Raw genomic sequence first — 17,648 nt, 5'->3', positions numbered from 1 at the left:
ACACACACACACACTATGATATCATGAATTTAAATAACACACATTTTCCTGGATGTACTGATATGTCGACTGTGATCTCAGCTCCAGCTCCGCCCCCTTTTCTAGCCTCATTTAAATACAATTATATCCTTCAATTCTTGTTTTCCAGGATTAATTGGCACATGCAATTAAAAACAGTTTGCAATCAGAGCTAAATCAGCTTTGTGACGTCTGTTTAGTTTGTCTAATGTCGACTGAGAAGCACATTCCTCCACCTTCAATTCCATTTATCCACATTCACACAGAAAAACATGCTAACCAGACAATAAACAAATAAATAAACTTACCCGAGGAGATAAGAGTTGGACGAGCCCAGGGTCCAGAGTCTTCCACCTCCTTTTTCCACAGAAAGTAAATAAAGAAATAAATCAATCTAAAGTCTGTGAGCAGTTTTATTAACTCCTCTTTACAAACCTTAACTCACCTACAACAAAGAAAACTTGAGAAAAGAACAGTGAAACAAAATGGCTTCTCTCTCTCTGCTGCTGCTACCTTTTAAATTCAACACGTTAAACAATTATTATTTATCTTAAACAAACAAATTAACTTTACTTACTCACTGCGACTAATGACTGCTTTTAACAAGATTTCAATGACACAGACACAGCAGGAAAATCCAGGCGGGGTTTATATAGGCCACACCCTCATCTCTTCATCCAATCACAGTGAGACAATCTCCTATGAATGAGCCAATCACAGCGCAGCGTGACACCTGGTTACTGACAGGTGTGCTCATAGCACATGAGAGAGAAACTGCAAATTAATAAAAGAACCTAATAACGCTGTGTGCTGTGTCACAATGATGGACAGAACTCCTGCACATTAATCTGTAGATGAAAACATTAATCTGTAGATGAAAACATTAATCTGCTTACATTATTTATAAGTAAGTGGAGGTGTAGGTGTACGACGAGAGCAAAGTGTAAAAAGAGTAAAATGCACATTTCTTGTCAGTAATTTGGTCTTTAAGAATATCATACTCATGCCTCATGTGTCAGACTGTGTCCAAACACTTAGAAAACAAACTCACATCCTATAATTAAACTTCACAAAAGAACAACGACACTAGAATAATAATAAGAATCCACTCAACACTCTGTCATCGGATCTTTTATGTTACAACTTCTAAAACACGAGAGATACATTTTTGTCTGTGGTGAATAAAACTCATTCTTTAAATTAAGGAAATTATAATTTTACGAGGATTCATTTAGGTTTGAAAGTGAGAACAAATGTTAAATTAATAAATTAATAAATAAATGTAGATGTAAACTTATGGAATGAAATGGTGTAAAAACTCTTTATATTAGGGAACACATATTCACACATTCATTAACTAGGTGCTTACTAACATGCATGTAAGCAGCATTCTAGCCCTTTATTAGTAAATATTAAGCACATATTAACACCTGATTTAGATAAAATCATGTTCATGTCGTCATAGAGGTAGAATAAGGTGTTAATCTTATTCTAGAATGCTACTTATATATGTTAGTAAGCATGTAGTTCATGGTGAATTTGTGTTCCCTAATACAAAGTGTTACCAAAACTCTTTTTGGGGTTAAAGTGAAAGTCTAGTATTATAATTGTTAAGTGCATTATTGTGCATATTATAACACAAAATATTCACCCTCACACCAGATTCCCTTCACTCATCCATCCACTGTGAACCAAGAACAACACACCGTCAACATCATAATGTGCAATTCACTGTTTATTCATGTTTGACACTGATTGGTGACGTGAGGGATTTTCCGCTGTCGTGAACAACTTTCTCCACTTCGAAGCCTCCGATGTGCAAAACGTGACTAAATGCAGTTTTTAAAGGGCCATTGTCCGGAGTCGTCATCGAGAAACAAGAGCGTGTACAGGATTCTTATTATTCTGGGAAGAGTCGGTCGTTGGTCTAAAGTAGACGTTGCATCCATGACGACGCCTGTCGTCATCGTACAGTCACACAGTAATGTACATAATACGAGATAAATGAACCGATACATGCTTATATATGTTCCTGAAAAACAAATGGTCAAACTTTATACACGCGGTAAGGCATCGAATATAATACAGAGCTAACCCAAAGGAACTTGTATCAAATATTTTTTCAAATATTCACACGAAAACAAAACAGTTTATCGTTTATGTACAAAAATACTTATGCAAATGCCCCGTAGGAATATTTGAATAGAAAAAAATAAGAGGAATCTCATCAGGGGAGGAAGGAAGGAAGGAAGGAAGGAAGGACATGACATTATTATTTGAAACATGCACTTGCTGCAAAAAAAGGTTTGCAGTTCAACAGGAATGGACCACATCGCGGGGGGGGGGCGGGGCATGAATCGCTGAGAAAAAAGTGGTTCATGGTGCAGAATACTTGGTCTCTTGTGCTCGTTGGTCCTCGTTGGTCCTCGTTGGTCCTTGTTGGTCCTCGTTGGTCCTTGTTGGTACTCGTTGGTCCTCGTTGGTCCCCGTGTCGCGACTGCAAACCTGAAGTTTCCAGTGCAGTCCAATAATCTCACGTGTTCCTGTCCGTCCTCTACACTTTGGACTCACTCTCGATGTTGGCGATGTCCCCGTTCCTCTCCGTCTGCTGGTTCTGGCCCTGCTTCTCCGGGCTGCTCTTGGTCTCCTGACTCTCCTTCTCGGACTCTGGCAGTCCCTGCTGACTCAGCTTACTCGCCATTGACCAGGTGAGGGGCAGGCGCGCGCGGTTGGTCATGTTGGCGAGCTCTCTGGCACTGCAGGCGGGCGTGTCCGTCTCGTAGATGTCGTGGAAGCTGTTGTAGTCAACCTCGTAGAAGCCGTCCTCCAGCGTCAGCACCGGCGTGAAGCGGTAGCCCCACTTGATCTCGCTGCCGATGTATGAACTCCTCGCCTGGCACGTCATTCCTGCAAACACAATGTTGACATTTTAATTATATACAATTATAGGGCCTGAACCTATTGTTAATCCTTCAGATTATTCGCATATCCGTGGCTTTGCGGTCGTTATTGAGGTCGTTAACGTGCATAAAAACTCTCGAAACTCTTGAAACAAAAATGCAATATTGGCATAGCTCCTGGACCCGTGCGTTGCTCAAGGGCTCTATAGCGCTACCTAAGGTGAAAACAGAGGCAAAATTGAGTTCCACCGAATATCCAGAAACTTGGTGGGAAGATGTTGTAGACCGAGACGAACAAAAAAGTCCACCGTAACCATGGCCTCAACTCAACCCCCGACATACCGACATAGACATTTGTCCTGGACACAAGTAGAGGATTCAAAGTGAGGTCAGGGAACTGCTGCCCCCCTGCCCCCCCCCCAACGTGCCTGGGAGAGGGCCCCATCATGACTGTGTGCAGTCCTAGTTAAAGTTGATATCAGTACAATTCTTTCTGAACAATCTCTGCCTCTGCTTGTATAAAGGACACTGTCACGTTATCACAGACTGTCTCTGTCTAAACTTTGATACAATTGTTATATACCATCTGCTCCTGGTCTCTACCTCACCATTTTCCCTTTCACCACAACCTGTCTTGGCAGATGCTTCACACATCTGTGGGTCTGGTTCTGTCAGAGAGTCCTGTGAGAGCTCCTCACAGTTGTTTCTTTTTAAAAATGAAAAATAAATGAGTTGGTCATGTTGAGCCCAGGTGCATCTCAAAGTGCATAAAATCAAAAAGGTGCACAATATTAGCAACAGCAGTTGTTTTCTCAGTGTTGCTGGGGGAACCACAGTTGCTTTTGGGGCCGCATGTGGTCCGCGAGCCGCCATTTGCGTAGCCTGGCTGTAGAGCATCACCAGTTTAAGTGTCTCAAATTAACACTTAATGACACCACTTTGCGTAAATGTTCTTAATCACATTTCACCAGTGATTTCCTGAGCCTGTTCCTCGTGTTCTGCTCTGCATCAGCGCTGAGAGGCGTTTCCTGTGTGAGCCTCAGGCAGAAGCTTCCAAACATGCTTTATTATATTTATCAAAGCGGCGGTGGGGGGTATAACGCAGTTATTGGACTTAATAAGACGCCAAATTTCATGGAAACGCCTTCAATATTCATCAAGAATGGAGATGTTCTCACGGTGATGCCAGAGGATCAACAGAGTGATTATAATTCAATCCAAGGAAATGACTGTGAGACACAAACAGTGAGTGTTTGTGTGGTTTGTACAGTTTGTAAAATCCTCAATCGCTTGATCGCTCTTCGGAAAACATCACAGCAATTAAATTAGGTTAGATTTAATAAGATGCTCGGTCAGTAATTATCAGAATAAAGTGCCTTTAAGCCGAGTCATAAAGGAGGAAAACAGTTGAGCTAATTCAGAGAAATAAGTGGAAAAGGGAGGAAGAAAAGTCAGGAAATCAGCAAAGTCAATTAGATTATTGTTAGTGGGTGAAATCTGCCGCTCATGAGGCCTTTAACTCTAATCCCACCCATGAGGCCTTTAACTCTAATCCCACAGTCTGTAAGTGTTTGTTTACAGCCACCATGGCTCAATCCCAACGCCTCACTCTTCTTCTCTTCTTTGACTTCTAAAACTTAAGTACAGTTTACATCAGAAAATGACCTTTGATACTTAAATACATGAACTTTTTTGACCAAAGTCATTCTCTGGTAACTGACCGAGACACTCACCTGTGGCCTCCACCATTCCCTCTAAAATCACCACGATTTCCAGCTCGTCCTTGGCCAGGTGAGCTTGTGAGATCTCCCAGAAGGGGCTGTTCTGGTTGATCTCGTGGCAGATGATGAGCGGCGACACCAGGAAGAGTCTGTCGTCTCCTGTGCTGTAGCCCACGTTTATGTCCGTCTGATTCAGAGGGATGAACTCCCCCTCCTTGGTCTGCTTGGACTTGATGAGCTTGGCCCGGATCGACGCCTCCACGATGTGCGAGTTGCGCAGATCTCCGACCCGGAACATGAGGCACAGTCGTCCGTCTCTCATGGAGATGACGGCGTTGGTGGAGAACACCAGTGTCTCCGCTCGCTTCTTGGGCTGCGAGATCTTCACAAACATGCAACCCACCATGAAGGCGTTGACGATAGACCCCAGCACCGACTGAATCAAGAGCAGGAGGATGCCCTCGGGGCATTGGTCCGTGATGACCCTGTATCCGTAACCGATGGTGGTCTCCGTCTCGATGGAGAACAGGAACGCCGATACGAACCCGTTAAGGTTGTTGACACATGGAGTCCACTGATTGTCCGCTATGTGGTCCAGGTCGCCGCGTAGATACGCGATGAGCCACCACATGAAGCCAAAGAAGAGCCACGTCACGGTGTACACCAGCACGAAGATGAAGAGGTTGAACCTCCACTTCAGGTCCACCAGCGTGGTGAAGATGTCCGTCAGGTACCGGTACGTCTCCCGCACGTTGCCGTGGTGGACGTTGCACTTCCCGTCCTTCTGGACGTAGCGCTGGACCTTCCTTGTCCTCTCCATTGGCGCCAGACGTTTGGGCAGATCCTCGCGCACCTGCTTTGGCAACTTGGGCTGTCTGATGATGGCAGGGCTCTCCACATCCTGCTCCATGGGGGTTTCTAGGGAAGTTCAAGCCTGCGAGAGAGAGAGGAAACAAGGCGGTGATCACTGGTATTGTTGTGAAGAGCGATGTCCAACAATTAAACACCTGGACAAAAATAAATAATAAATACAGCATACGATTCATTGGCTCTCTGGTTGCCTAACAACCAAAGACAACGTCTGGTAACACTGTGTCTGTAGCTCTGTGCTGCCAGGCTAAGGAGAGGCTGCTTGTAACCTTCTACAACGCCACCATTGAGAGCATCCTGACGTACTGCATTACAGCGTGGTTCGCAGGGTGCTCTGCAGCAGACAGGAGAGCGCTACAGAGGATCATAAACACAGCCCAGAGGATCACGGGGTGCTCTCTGCCTAACCTGGAGACTATTGCCAGCTCTCGCTACCGAAGCAGAGCTGGAAACATCATCAAGGACTCCTTCCACCCAGCTAACTACCTGTTCCACCTGTTACCCTCGGGCAGGCGGTACAGATCCCACAGAACCAGGACAAACAGGCTCAGGGATAGCTTCTTTCCCAGAGCCATCACAGAACTAAATAAATAAACAAAAGCAATTTTTTTTTTTTTTTTTTTTTTTTTTTTTTTTTTTTTTTTTTTTTTTATAGTGCAATAATCTGATGCTAGTGCAATAATCTGATGCTCAGTCACTTTGTTTACACAAAAACAGGACAATCACTTCTCTCTGCTGCTATATTTGTTATCTTGCTGCTATATTTTGTTATCTGCTGCTATATTTTGTTATCTCACGTTAATGTGTACATAGTCATAGTTTCTGGAAAAATGCAAATAACATTTCTTATTCTTATTTTATTGTTAATATTTTTATTTCTCTTTTAAAATTGTTATTTATAATTTGTATTTTGCACCAAGGGAGTGGCACCCAAATTTCGTTGTCCACAAAATAACGACAATAAAGGCTATTCTATTCTATTCTAAAGCTCCAGTGCATAACTTCTGTCATAGAGTACTAACAGGACTTCTATTATTAATCAATGACTGAATGAATCGTCAACTTGGTTGTAAGGGGGATTTTTCTGATTTTTCAGCTTCTTAAATATGAGTATTTTCTGGTTTCTTTACTCCATGAAAGAACAAAACCAAAAACAAGACATTTGAGAACATTTTTATGGACCAAGATAAGGACAGATTAATCGATGATGACATTCTTAGTTGATCTTGTAACATCTGAGTCATTTATCCTGCCAAACTCTGGAAATGATGATGTTCTCAAATGTCTTGTTTTTGTCCACAAACAAACAAAATGATTGAGTTTTTTAAGCTTTCTTTGTTCATATGGAGCAAAGAAACCAGAGCGTATTCACTTTAAGAAGAAAAAGAAAAAAGAATTCAAACTGATAATGGATTCATCGTTGCAGCACTGACACTGACAACATCATATCTAAATTCAGAGACTTTATCTTTGTCTCAAACATGTCATTGTTTAGGAAACTCTCCACAAACAAATGAGCTGCTTTTGCACATTTACCATCTTCATGTGTTTGAGTGACAGCTGCACAAACACCGTAAACACCAGATAACACGACTTCAAACAATACACCTCTTCCTCTGCATCACGACCACACACGCTGGAGTGGAGCTCGCAGATACTTTGTTCCACCGCTGCATCTGTGCAGTGACTGTGTCATAAACCTGCTACACTGTGTCCCTGTGACTCCTGCAGTGTTGTGTGGGTGTGCGACGCTAAATGAAGGTTATTCTAATGCATTCAGAACGCTCAGTGGGAGGCGACCATGTCTGGAAAATAAGATAATTATCCAACTGACAGCCAAACTAGAGATTTAACTGTGTGGAGTGAAGACGTAAAGCTACGACTACCGTTTTTTATCTCCACACTGTCACTACCTGTGGGTTTTATAATTGATTTTAATAAAGGTTTTAAATCTCTGACATTTTCAGAGAACCAGGCCTCCCTGTATCTCTAAAACAAGCTAAATCTCTTTTAAAAAACACTTATTTATAAGAGGGCCTTCATTTAATTAAATATGTATTACTTTTACTACATTATTTAACCTGGTTGTATTAGTTTTCTTCTGCTTTTATTGCATTTGAATGTTTTATCTTATCGTACCGTTGTTATTTTTGTTTTGTTCCATTGAAAGCACTTTGTAGCTTTGTTTTACGGCCTCAGAAATAGAAAATACACGGGTCACAACTCGGGGAGGAAAAAAATCATGATTATTTGGGTCAAAATTGAAATCACAATTATTTCAAACAATGACTCATTTACTTGAACGTGTTAAAAAATGTGGCTTTAAGTATGAAATATCAAATGAACCTTTTGATTTCATCTTAAAATAATTATAATAAAATATACAATATAAATGATTGTATATTGTACATCTCTTTAGTCACGCAGCATGTTTAATCCAGGGATTCCACTGAAACACCTGTGGGACAGGAAGTCCAAACAAAAGTGTCAGAACAAAAGCCTCCAGATTTGTAATAATCGCTATGTTTCGGTTGTAACGGTAATGGAAACACGAGTTTGGAGCGTCAGCGGGGATGAAAGTGGGAGCGCTGCGGTTACATTGTCATACACACCGTCTGTCTGTCTGTCTGCCTGTCTGTCTGTCGAGCACATTCCTCTAACACCATTCCAGAGGTGTGATTGTTTGAAACAATGTGACGTTCACACTCATTACACAACTGTGAGGAGGCGACAAAACCAGATGAGTTTCAACTCCTCTGACAAATATAAAATATGACAGCTGTGATTGTCTCAGGACTTTAAAACGATACTGTTACAGTAAAAGTACAAGCATGTGACAGGAAATGACTCTGGTACAAGTCAAATTCACTTTATTATATGATATGACTTCAGTGAAGTGACTGAGTGAGAGAGTGAGAGAGTGAGTGAGAGAGTGAGAGACTGGAAGGTTGTGGGTTCACTTCCTGGCTCTGCTCGTCTAAATATGTCCTGCTCGTCTAAACACTTGAGCCCATGTTGCAGCGTGTGAAAGTGTGAATGGTGATGAAAGATGTGTGAACATGTGAAAACGGTGGTGTAAAGCAGTTCATCAAGACTAGAAAAGCTCTCTATAAATACAGACCATAATACCAACTCCTCTTCTGGTTTCATTTGGTAGTAACAAGTAACAAAGAGAGTCAGAGGAAAAGGAAAAGTCTTACGATGTAAAAGATAATAAAGTCGTTTCACAGCTTTAGTCACAAAGCAGATTATTGGATGTATCTGAGGGCGGGGTTTACAAATGTGAGGTCATGGACCATAAACTGTGCACACAGATAAAAACCCTGCACTCACACACGTATACATATGTTTACACACTGATGTTTTCCTCCTCACTGACTCCAGGGAAACCATTCAGGATTTTTCTGTAACCGGTAAAGTTACTGAAACTTGAGAGAGGAGACTGACGTACTTTTCCACTCACTCTGTTTGTTTGTTAGTTTGTTTGTTTGTTTGTATGTTGTCCTGACAGACGGAGGATTATTATTAGTGCTGACTGTAAAGTGCTGTACGTTTACATCCACGTGAGTGCAGACGCGGCCTCGTCTGCTAAAGTCTGATGAATTATTCACTTCAGTCACTTCCAGGGTTTTCTCATAATTCATGAACTCTGAATATTCTATTAAAGCTGATGCTAATGCTGGTGCTTCTGCTTCTGCTGCTTCTGCTGCTGAAGCTGCTGCTGCGGCTGCTGCTGCTGCTGCTGGAACATGAAGGTTTTTTCCATTACTATGTTATAATGTCCAGTATATACAGAGCGGAGAAGAATGTAACAATATAGTGGGTCTTGTATCCTTTTTTCAGAACAACCTGGAAATACGTCACAGTTCAAAGTTTGCTTGGCTCGTTTTAATGACCAAAAACTAAAGAAAACGGTCTCATTTTGTGACTTCTGCACAATTATTGCTTCTTTATATCGCTACTGAAAATGCGATTTTAAAATTAATCCTAATTTTAACTAAAAAAAAAACAACACATTTTTTAAAAAGCCTAAATATAATATAAACCTGTAAACAAATGATAGAGAATCACTGAGTCTAAGGACATTTTCTGTTAAAGCAGGGCCCTTAAACTCAAAAAGACCTGGGGGCCAGTGAACTTCTAGGCTGGTCAAGTTTAGTGATAGAAATTAAATGCATCTGTAACAATGTTTGTCTTGATTTATAGTTCACAAAAAACAAAACTGTAAATAACAAAAACAGACAGAAATAAAAATAGAATCATAACATTAAGTCAATATAACAGTAATGAAAACACTAGACAAGCTTTTAAATGATTACATATGATTCAAATATAACCTAATATAGCTGTGAGTTTGAGGCTTAAAGGTGTAGTTTGTAACAAATACATTTTACTGCTGATTTAGCTCCACACGCTCGCTGTGTTTCTCTGTACAGCAGAGTTTTACACACATACTGTCGTCGTCTCACACTGCAAAGTTAACTTTTATAAAAACATAAAAATAAAAGTGAGTTAAACTCAAATCAGCGTGAATGAAACAAAGCGACCGAATAAAGCGGTCGCTAAGAGGTTTTGGACAGATTCCACCATCAGTGTTTTTTTACCACTGGAACAAACGGCCATGCTGAAGCCGCTCTCCGCTCTCCATTCACAGGGGAATATTATGAGCTTCGGCAGCAAGCGGTTTCCACGGCAACACGCGGCTCAGTCTGCCGAGTGCTCACAATATAGCAGGAATGCACTGGAAGGGGATTGGATAACGTTTGTCCGTTTCATCTGGTTTGAGAAAGGCCTGAGGACGTCCGTGTTTGTGTTTAAAGCTGACGTGAACGTGTGTGAACACAGGGATTATAATCCTGCAGCCTTTTCAAATCACGTTTGTCACGCTGGTGCTGACGCCAAAGAAGAGTAAAAACAACGGCGGTGAACACTTTAGCTGGTGTTTAGCTGGTTCTTTTAACTTACATACTCACTTTATTAGGTACACCTGTTCAACTGCTTATTGACTCAGATCTCTGACCAGCCAATCACATGCAGTGTGCTGAAGTTCCATGAGAAAAGAGCGGTGATGGAGTTGAATTTTCACACACAACAATCTGAGAAACTGACCAAAAAAAAAGAGGAAAACAAGGTGTCACTTGCAGTTTTCTCTGGAACGGTAAAATACCACATGGTAAAATCACATTTGGACAATCTGGTCACATCACTGTCACCGACAGGACAGTCCACAAGCTCCAACTGAGCTCCACAACTCCATCCGTCCTTCACGTCACACCTGTTCTGCAACAAAGCGACTCACAAGAGAGGAATAAGCTACGATGAAGAAGTCTGGGACAGTAAGTAAGTAAATAAGTTCTTTAGGAGAGAATTTAAGTAGACCAGCAACAGCTCCACTGGCTTCCGGTCACATTTCCACATCTTCAAGACCATCCATGACCTTTCTGACCTCTCTGACCTCTCTGACCTCCTCAGGTCAGCCTCGTCCATCAGCCTCACTGCATGGACACATTGACTCATTTCCTGTGTGAAAACCCACATGTTTTAAAACAGTTGATCTTTGCTGCTGCAGATTCTCTGATGTTTTACTTCAGCTCTGCTTTTACTGGCTCAGATTATCGCAGATTATCCTACTGCACAAGAGTTCTTTTACATTCAGTTGATTCTGAAAGGCAGTGGTGTCAAACGCATTATAGTTCAGTAAAATAACTGCATAATAACTGATAAACAACAACAACTCCACATTCTTCTCTTTGTTTTACATTTAGTATCTTTTTTTAAAATGCACAACATTTCTTGAGAGAAATAAGTGCAATTTCAGACATATTATTCCTAAATTGACCATTTACACGTGTGCATTACAACCTACAGATCACAGTGGATCTTCAGTATAAAGCCACCAACATCTGGAAGAGCAAAATATAGTATTTCACATTACGATTAGATTCTAATACGTGACTACGGATAGGACCCTCTGGTGGGCCAGTTCTGGCCCTCGGGCCATATGTTTGATACCTGTGCTGTAAGGTCTCACGAAAGGTGCCTCTAAATAACAGCTTTACAAGTCACTAGTTTGTGTGTTTGTGTGTTTGTGTTGCGTCTAAAACAAAGTGCCGTGCCGTGCCGTGCCGTGCCGTGCCGGGACCATGTGGTGTAAAAGCAGCATTAGGTGCTGATGATTCCACCAGGAGAGATTAATGTTGCAGAAAAAGCCCCAACTCAATTAATGTGGGGAAAAAAATGAACGTTACTCCAACTTCCGGATCCAGGTGAGCTGAAAATAGCTCCCTCTGTGAATCAGAGGCCACTAATGAATCTCGTGACGGAGCATAATTGAATCATTGAAGGTCGCAGACGAGCATCAGTCATGAGCAGCGACGATGATGATGGTGGTGCTTCAGCGGGACCAGGAAATGAGTTTTTTTGGGAGGAAGCTCAGACGCTCGCTGTGGGAATCACGTGTGAACTCAGGGGGAAAAACACTCATTTTTGGTTCCGTTTCTATTTCTGTTTTTCATTATCAGCTGTTCGCCCGACCGCTCGCCACATGTGCTCAGAAATGGGCCGAGGATATTTTTAGGCAGCTGAGCATCACAGAGACACGTTTTTATTTATTTATTTATTTATTTATTATTTTATTATAAGACATTACTCTGAAGGGTCAGGTTTTATTATCACTGCAGACATTTATGTCGAGTCAGGTTTCCACGAGTGAGTTGAACCCAAAATAACTAAAGTACATAAGTGGCAGCCAGGACTAGTTCTCTAAGGTCATGGTTCTCAAACTGTGGTACGTGTACCAGCAGTGGTACAGTAGCTTCCTCTGGGTGGAACTGGGAGTGAAATCAAAAACTACTGTTTATACCAGGGTATGTGACCAGAGTGTTTTTAAATTAAACAATAAGAATAAGAGTCACTTCAAATGTCATGATACCAGTGAGTGGATGTGAGGAAGAGGAGGAAGACGAGAGAGCCAATGATCTCAGTGTGTGTCGCTGACGTTGTATTTTAACGTTGTTACTGAGAGAGCTCCGTGTTTTCTCAGGTGGTTCAGAACCAGCGCTGTTTACTTTTTAGACCAGTACTTTTACTTTTCACCATTAATTAGCTGCTTATTAGCATGCAGATAAGTAACATATTGGCTCTTAATGAGTCATTATTAAGTCATTATTAATGCATTATCCTACATGCTACATTAACTAAGAGTTTTCCCTGAATAACCTCAGAATTATTGCTCATTAGTAGTAAGTAAGGAAGTTGTTGGTATATGAATGACGACTTTATAAGGTGGTAGTATCACAAGAATAGGAAAAGGAGGCAACTTTAGATTAGGGAACATGAAGTGGTGAATAATTGTAAATAAACTACTAGTGAATTAGTGAACAAGATGTCACTTTAGTATGAGGAACATAGACTTCAGTACTTGTAGTTTTGTGTTTTGTTATGTAAGAACAGACCATGTGTATCACAGTGTTACTTTATATATTTCATTATTTTGTCATTTGCAGACTAAACTAACTAAACTACAAATTCATATTATTTTTTCAAACTTGTAAACGTTCAGATTTTAAAAGTGAGAAGAAACAAAAGATGGATTGTTTCCAAACAATTGGTTTCAACTTAAAACGTGTTCAGGTCACTCTTTTATGACATCACGGGCTCCAGATGATGTTTTTGTGTGAAAACATTCATCACCAGCGACTCGTGCTTTCTGATGACGACTGATTAGATCAGCTGTTTAAATAATCTCATAATAATAATAATACTAATAATAAAATGTTTAAGAGCTCAGTATCTCCTTCATTAGGCTTCATTTTTAACTCATCGTTTTCTCTATCAAAAAGCACTCTATAAATTACATTCTTCATTATTTTTACCATATTTGAGTCACTGTGTAGTGGTGTGGGGAAACACGTGTCATATATATACATATTTATATACATACAGTATATAAAAGGCAGAAAAAGGCAATCAAATGAATAAATAACGCAGGATATAGAGACAAACACATGAATGAACTCAATAATAATGAACGGCAATAATAATTCAAAGATCCAAGAAATGATTTACTTCCAAATAAAATAAAGATGTTGTTTAAATAGAATTTAAGAAGGAAACTACATTTGAAAATGTATGTGTGCTAGGGCTATTATTATTATTATTATTATATATTATAATATAACACGACCGGAACACAATGCCGGACTCACTCTCAGAAAACTTCTCTGACTTCTGATCACATGATGATGTTGAGAAGAGTCCATCACAGAGGAAAGAGGGGAGTCCCCGAGGAATTGAAGTGTTTTTCCATCAATTCTATAGCTGCTTAAGTGAGTCTATTAAAAGTAAAAGTTAAGGATTGACCATAAAAGAATCAATTATTCATCACTTTACCGTCAGACTTTATCTTAATGTGGAACAATAATTTAAATCATGGCCACATAATCTATCTATCTATCTATGTATTTATGATTCTTTTATAATACATACTGTTAATAGTATATATGGTACTTTAGACTTGCAGTAAGTAAAGGAATAAAAGTATTGAGCATAAAAGAAACAATAACATTCTACACATCTATCATGTTCTTCTTTGAGAACTCATAGATGATGAATAATAATTAAAATGAGCTGCTCTAGTCAGTTATACTATATTTTAAGATCTTATACATCATATATCATCGCTCTCTTCATCAACACGGGCAGAATTACACAGGTTATGTTTTCTAAGACGAGGAAAAACACCTTATAATGTAATTATATAATGATAGTGATTTTTAGGCTGCCCGTGTGTCCGTCTCTACACTGTTGCCACAGAAACGTGTTTGTGAGCAGGTTTAAGACAATAAAGATCAGGTGCATCTGCAGGCAGGAAGCACACGGGGAGATTTCCCGTTGTCATGGAGACGAAGGTGATCCAGATAATGGTAATAATAATAATAGCAGCAGCAGCTGAAGAAGAAGAAGCAGCAGCAGCAGCAGCAGCAGCTTCCTGGTGTTGGTTAATGTTCTGCCTTAAAGCATCATCATCATCATCGTCACGGCTACAGTAGGTGATGTGACGTGAGGCCTGCACGCGCTCATAGCCTTCAACACCTTCCAGCTCCTTCCATTCCCCTCACCCTGTCATCAACTTAACGCGTTCATATTAACCCCCCAAAAAATAAGAAGAAGAAGAAGAAGAAGAAGAAAAGAGAAAGAAGAGAGAGGAGAGTGTTGATGACAGGGTTATGTAACGAATCCTTCACATGGAACAAATGTTGCCATTTAACGATCGCGTCAAGATCAGCTGAGGCACAAGTACACACACACACACACACACACACACATACATTACCTTGTGCAGCTGATCGATTCACTCACTCACCCGCTCATCTTCTGTCTCTTTGTTCCCGTGAAAAGGAATGAATAAAAAAGGAAGGAAAGATCATCATCATCATCATCATCATCCTGTGTTAGTGAAGATCAGCGCGCGCTGTGCGATCACTGAGAGGAACGAGGAACTCTCTCTCATCCTCCTCCTCCTCCTCCTCCTCTCCGCGAGAGAGAGAGAGAGGGAGGGAGGGAGGGAGGCGGATAAATGAGCTAATAACCAATAACCGGGTCTGGATTACCAACCGGTGCAAGTGAGCAAGTACACTTTACTTTTTTATTTACATTTAAAGCTTTAAAGGTTTCAAACTGAACAAAGACACAAAATCACTATTAATAAAATGAATGTTTTAACCATAAATAAAGATTTGATATCAAAGAACATGCATGTAAACACAGTGTGTGTTTAAGAGTAAAAATACACTTTTTATAAACTGTGTGAGTTAGAGTGAGTGAGTGAGTGGTCTTTCAGTCTAATAATAAAGTATTTGTCAAATTAAACCTTTTACCTGATGGTGGCGCTGCAGCAGTAGATTTCAGTCCCTGCTGAAAAACAATGAGTTAATATGATTTGTTTGTTGCCAACAAATAAACTTTAATAATTGAACTCACCTTAGATTCTGTGGTTCATTTAAATGTAAATGTGTCTTAAATAATAAAAAACAATCTTCACAGGGTTTTCTTTTTAATAATTAACGTGTCCTCATGTCATCTATGTTGTGACTTCTGGCTATTTGAGTTGACAATAATCCCATTATCTGTTGAATGCAGACATTAATGTGTTCATTACAGCCACAAACACACACACACACACACACACAGAGAGATTACTTTCATACAGTTTTTAATTTAAACATAAATTATAAAAAATCACACGTTGCGTCTTCACTACAAACTAAATGCAGACGACGGTCGACAGCTTCCTAGAAGCTAACAGAGAAGTGAGATAAATAACGATATTTAAAAAACATTCCGATCTATCATCAGTTGTGCTCCGAAGCGCGTTCTCTCTACAGCTGTGTGAGGTCAAAGGTCAAAACGGAAACATCACAAGGTGCTCGGGGATTTCATCATCAAGTACAGTAGGAAATACTTATTTAACTTAAGTCTGGATGCTCGATATCATATGGTTAAGCTATTTTTTAAGACATTAAACAACTACTTAAGTTGTTAGAATTGAGATTATCTCTCACACACACACACACCTGCTAATTTACACGACTGTGCAACAACTTCAGCGTGCTTCACTCTGAGTGACTGTGGGGACAGGACATGTCCACACATGATAAATAAACGTGAAGACAAAAGCACACCCACGTCTTTATAAAAGCCACTCAGCGGGAGGTTTGCATAATTAAAATATACTCTGTTTATCCAAAATCACCGGCCTCACACGTCATCTCTGCTTCTCCACACAAACCGCAATTAATTCACCGTTTTAAAAACATGTCAGTTTGTGCCTGTGAAGGTTTTTTAGTCGTCTTCAGGACTTCAGGATTACGGACGACTGGACTGGATCTTTACTCGAGCGAGTCCGGCCGCCGATAAACCACATCCTGAACTTCAGTCTACTTTCTTTCTGACTCTTAATGTTAATTATATTCAGCGTTTACTGCGAGGTTCACTCAACGTCAGTCCTGGAAATAGGATGAATCAGTCCTGAACCTGATCACATCTGAATCCAGACCAGGTCAAAGCTACAGCTGGACTAATTAAAGAAAAATAAATAATACAAATAAAAATAAATCTCAAATAAATTAATGTCATAATACTAAGAATAATAAAGTTAAGGGCTCTCGCGTCCACCCTCACTCACTAAACACGCTAAAATTACAGAAAGTCGCCGGATGATTTATTTAGTAAGGGGGCACTTCCTGTTTCCGTGGCTAAATGGCGGCTAAATCCAAAATGGCCGACTTCCTGTTGGGTCATGTTTGTGTCCGTAAACATATTCGGAGTCAGTCTCTCGTGTAAAGGATGAAGTTTCGAGACGATCAGTCAATGAAGGGGGAAGTTACAGGTCACTTCCTGTTGCCAAACTTGACCACGCCCTTTTGAATGTGCGTAATCTGTCGATAACGTAACCAACACATTTTTTTAATATCGGTACGTCAAACACGCTCAGAGGAGTTTGTGCATTTACGAAGCATGCAAAAACTCCAAAATGGACGCCAAAATTCAAAATGGTCGACTTCCTGTTGGGTCAAATTTGTGTCCATAGACGTGTTGGGGGTTGGTCTCTCATGTCGGACTCTCGTCTACAGCCAAGTTACAGGTCACTTCCTGTTTCGTGGAGTTAGGTAGCGTGCAAAATCACCAAAATGGCCGACTTCCTGTTGAGTCGAGGCCGTGGTCTCAACAGACTTTTGTTGTTCGTCTTGGGCGGCGACAAGTTTCCACCAAGTTTCGTGCAAATTTAACTTAATGTCAGCTCGCTCCATCCACGTTTCGCCTCAAGGGGGCGCCGTAGAGCCCTGGGTCGGAGTTTTTAACGCACGTTAACGCGCTCAAAAATGACCAGAATAAACCACGGGAATAAAAAGAATAATAATCTGTAAACGAGATTAGCACGTTAGCATGGGCTGCATTTCTCAGACGGTGTCTGGATTGAGTCACAGTCCTGCTCAGTGGTCAGATCACGTTTGTTCTGTTGGAAAATGAGTCCAACGCAGAGTCCCTCATAAGTTTGAATAATTTAAAGGCAAAAATCAGAATAATAAACAATTGCGCCGAACCATTCCATGACAAATTCTGTCCCAGATGGATAGAA

At 40.5% G+C, this 17,648-nt stretch overlaps 1 protein-coding gene across 3 annotated transcripts; it reads right to left on the bottom strand.

The window, feature by feature from the left end:
* Positions 1 to 1,735: 1,735 nt before the first annotated feature.
* kcnj6 (potassium inwardly rectifying channel subfamily J member 6) lies at positions 1,736 to 15,584 on the bottom strand. Of its 3 annotated transcripts, XM_058627065.1 has the most exons (4): positions 15,388 to 15,584; positions 14,844 to 14,890; positions 4,652 to 5,573; positions 1,736 to 2,925 (listed from the first exon to the last, which is right to left on the bottom strand). In XM_058627065.1, exons 3-4 carry the CDS (start codon positions 5,547 to 5,549, stop codon positions 2,573 to 2,575), a joined length of 1,251 nt encoding a protein of 416 aa, XP_058483048.1. In that variant the 5' UTR covers positions 5,550 to 5,573; positions 14,844 to 14,890; positions 15,388 to 15,584; the 3' UTR covers positions 1,736 to 2,572. The 3 variants fall into 3 exon arrangements, with proteins under 3 accessions (XP_058483048.1, XP_058483046.1, XP_058483047.1); XM_058627063.1 differs by lacking the exon at positions 15,388 to 15,584 and having other exon boundaries at positions 14,844 to 15,025; XM_058627064.1 differs by lacking the exon at positions 15,388 to 15,584 and having other exon boundaries at positions 14,874 to 15,025.
* Positions 15,585 to 17,648: the final 2,064 nt, after the last annotated feature.

Source organism: Solea solea, chromosome 4 (genome assembly GCF_958295425.1).
Source record: "Solea solea chromosome 4, fSolSol10.1, whole genome shotgun sequence".
NCBI classification, from domain to species: domain Eukaryota; kingdom Metazoa; phylum Chordata; class Actinopteri; order Pleuronectiformes; family Soleidae; genus Solea; species Solea solea.
Note: the sequence above shows the minus strand (reverse complement) of the source record. Positions and strands in the feature narration are given on the sequence as shown.